The sequence below is a fragment of the Pinus tabuliformis genome, chromosome 1_1 (assembly GCF_031772625.1).
Source record: "Pinus tabuliformis cultivar Carrire ecotype Pingquan chromosome 1_1, CPIR1, whole genome shotgun sequence".
Classification (NCBI taxonomy): Eukaryota; Viridiplantae; Streptophyta; class Pinopsida; order Pinales; family Pinaceae; genus Pinus; species Pinus tabuliformis.
The window spans coordinates 449170273-449172427 of record NC_142297.1 but is presented as its reverse complement, the minus strand read 5'-3'; the positions used below and the strand labels follow the sequence as shown (position 1 = coordinate 449172427).

The 2155-nt window shown below is 30.4% G+C and overlaps 1 protein-coding gene across 1 annotated transcript; it reads left to right on the top strand.

Annotated features, from left to right (window-relative positions):
* The first annotated feature begins 807 nt into the window (after positions 1–807).
* Positions 808–1501, top strand: LOC149213668 (uncharacterized). Its single transcript, XM_089390786.1, has one exon. It carries the CDS (start codon positions 861–863, stop codon positions 1263–1265), a length of 405 nt encoding a protein of 134 aa, XP_089246912.1. The 5' UTR covers positions 808–860; the 3' UTR covers positions 1266–1501.
* Positions 1502–2155: the final 654 nt, after the last annotated feature.

Genomic DNA, 2155 nt, shown 5'->3' with positions numbered 1-2155 from the left:
TAAATTTGTAGAAAATCCATTTAAATTCAAATATGTAAAATATTAAGTTTATATTTTCACATTTCACTAAAAAAAATATTATATTGTGATAAATACATCATCAAACAACATATAAAAGTACCAATAAATTATTATTATTTTTTAAATATAATTTTATATTAAATCAATATATAAAAATTATAATATCTTAAAATATATAATTAACATGTAATTCAATCCATTAAAAGTTGTTGTGAAAAATATATAACTTATTTAAAATACTTAATTTTTAAGACAACCAAACAAACCGACCCTGAATTTAAGAAAAGTTATATTCTTGGAGAGATCTGCGAAGAGACACTAATAGTGAACTTGTTCTCAATTAAATTAGTTTCTCCAACTTTATGCACTTGTCTCCAACAATGCGACTCATTTTTCACTAAATATGTGGATACTTTGTCCCACCCACACAACTTTTTCCTTTATATTTTCGTTTTGGTTGATAGAGCATATCCATAGAGAAAAAGATACTGACTTGGAATTTTGCACGGGACAAGTTAGGGCCCGGACTTTCTAAAGTATTCTTTACGTAACTTAATTTTCTCTAACCCTAGCTTTATTTCCTTTTATATTATCTAAACTAAGATGATGACGTCTAAAATGTCGTCATGAAGGGAGCGCAAACACGTGATCTTCAAAAGAAGGATAAGTTCAGTGAAGGGGATTATGAAAATGTACAACTAGCTGCACAATCAATTTAATTGTTATTTAATTCAATTGCTTATCAACTAAGCTACCTGTCACTTCTCTATATATAACCTCACTAAGGTACAGAAACATATTCCCATTCGAAGAAAATCTGTATATTTCTCTGTGCAGGAATGGCAACAAGACCCAGGGTTCGAGTCCCCGAGACTCCTGAGCAACACCCACATAAGAGATCTGGCGTATGTAAAGCAATTTCACGCTTGTTTGGTGGGTGTGGCTCTCAAGTTAGTCACGAGGATATTAGCAAGAAATCTTCTGCAGGCCATACCCCCATGCAGCGCACAGCTAAAGTTGGGGAAAACCATGTAGCAGATTCAAGTAAAGCTAGTGATGCAGCTAAAGTTAGTGAGAGTGCTAAACCAGAGGCAGGTGAGACAGTCAAGAGCTCTGAGAGAATTGAGGACGCAACTGTAGACAAAGAGGCAGAGGTTTACATTGAGAAAACGAAGAAGAAATTGGCGGCTGAGAGATTGGAGTCGATGAAAAGGTTGGAGAGCATGCTCAACAGAGGCCTCTGACAATGAAATTAGAAAGCCCTACATGCTATTTCATAGTATTATGAAGCCAATCACTATATTTTAGCGTTCACAGTATTATCCATATAGTTTCGTGTTTGGATATTTCAAAAGTGTTATGTTAAAATAAAGTTTGTGCTTGCAATAATATATGAGTCAGTGCTTTCATATTTTTATTTTCGAGGGTCTTTCAATCTTGTAAAAGAAATCATAATATTCCATATATGATTAGAGGTAGTGCGAATTTATGTTTTGATTAATCATGTTATTTTGAAATGTTATCATATTATTACAGTGATACTTTATGTCATACGATTATTTGTGGTTTTGTCTCTTACAAACGATTCCTACTCCCAGAATTTTAATGGTAATATATTTTATTATATTATAATATCAATAATTGATATCAACATAACATTTAAATTAAATTCATTTAATACATCTGATCATGTGAATTGTTCTTTTTTCACTTTCAAATAGCCAAATCATGATGGAGGGCTATAATTTTGTTCCGAAAATAGTGTAAATTTTAATATGGATTTTGTAAAAGTCTGGTTAAACTTTATGGTTTTTGCAAAAATCTAGTTAAAATTTTGGGAAATTTTATTGTCAGATTTCGGAATTAGATGTTTTTGGAAAATTTAATTATCAAATTTCAGAATTTAGAGTTTTCAAAAACTTTTAAGAGTGATAATGTATTTCCATCCTAAAAAATATAAATAATAATATAATGAGATTTTTGGAAAAAATACTAAATTCCAACTAACAATAACTTTAAAAACAAAAAAATTCAGATTAAAAAATAACTTTGAGAGTAAAATTGTGCCACGAAAAAACAACGCCAACCATGATTCCATGGACTGATTATTGTTTATCATAATTACCATAAAGCT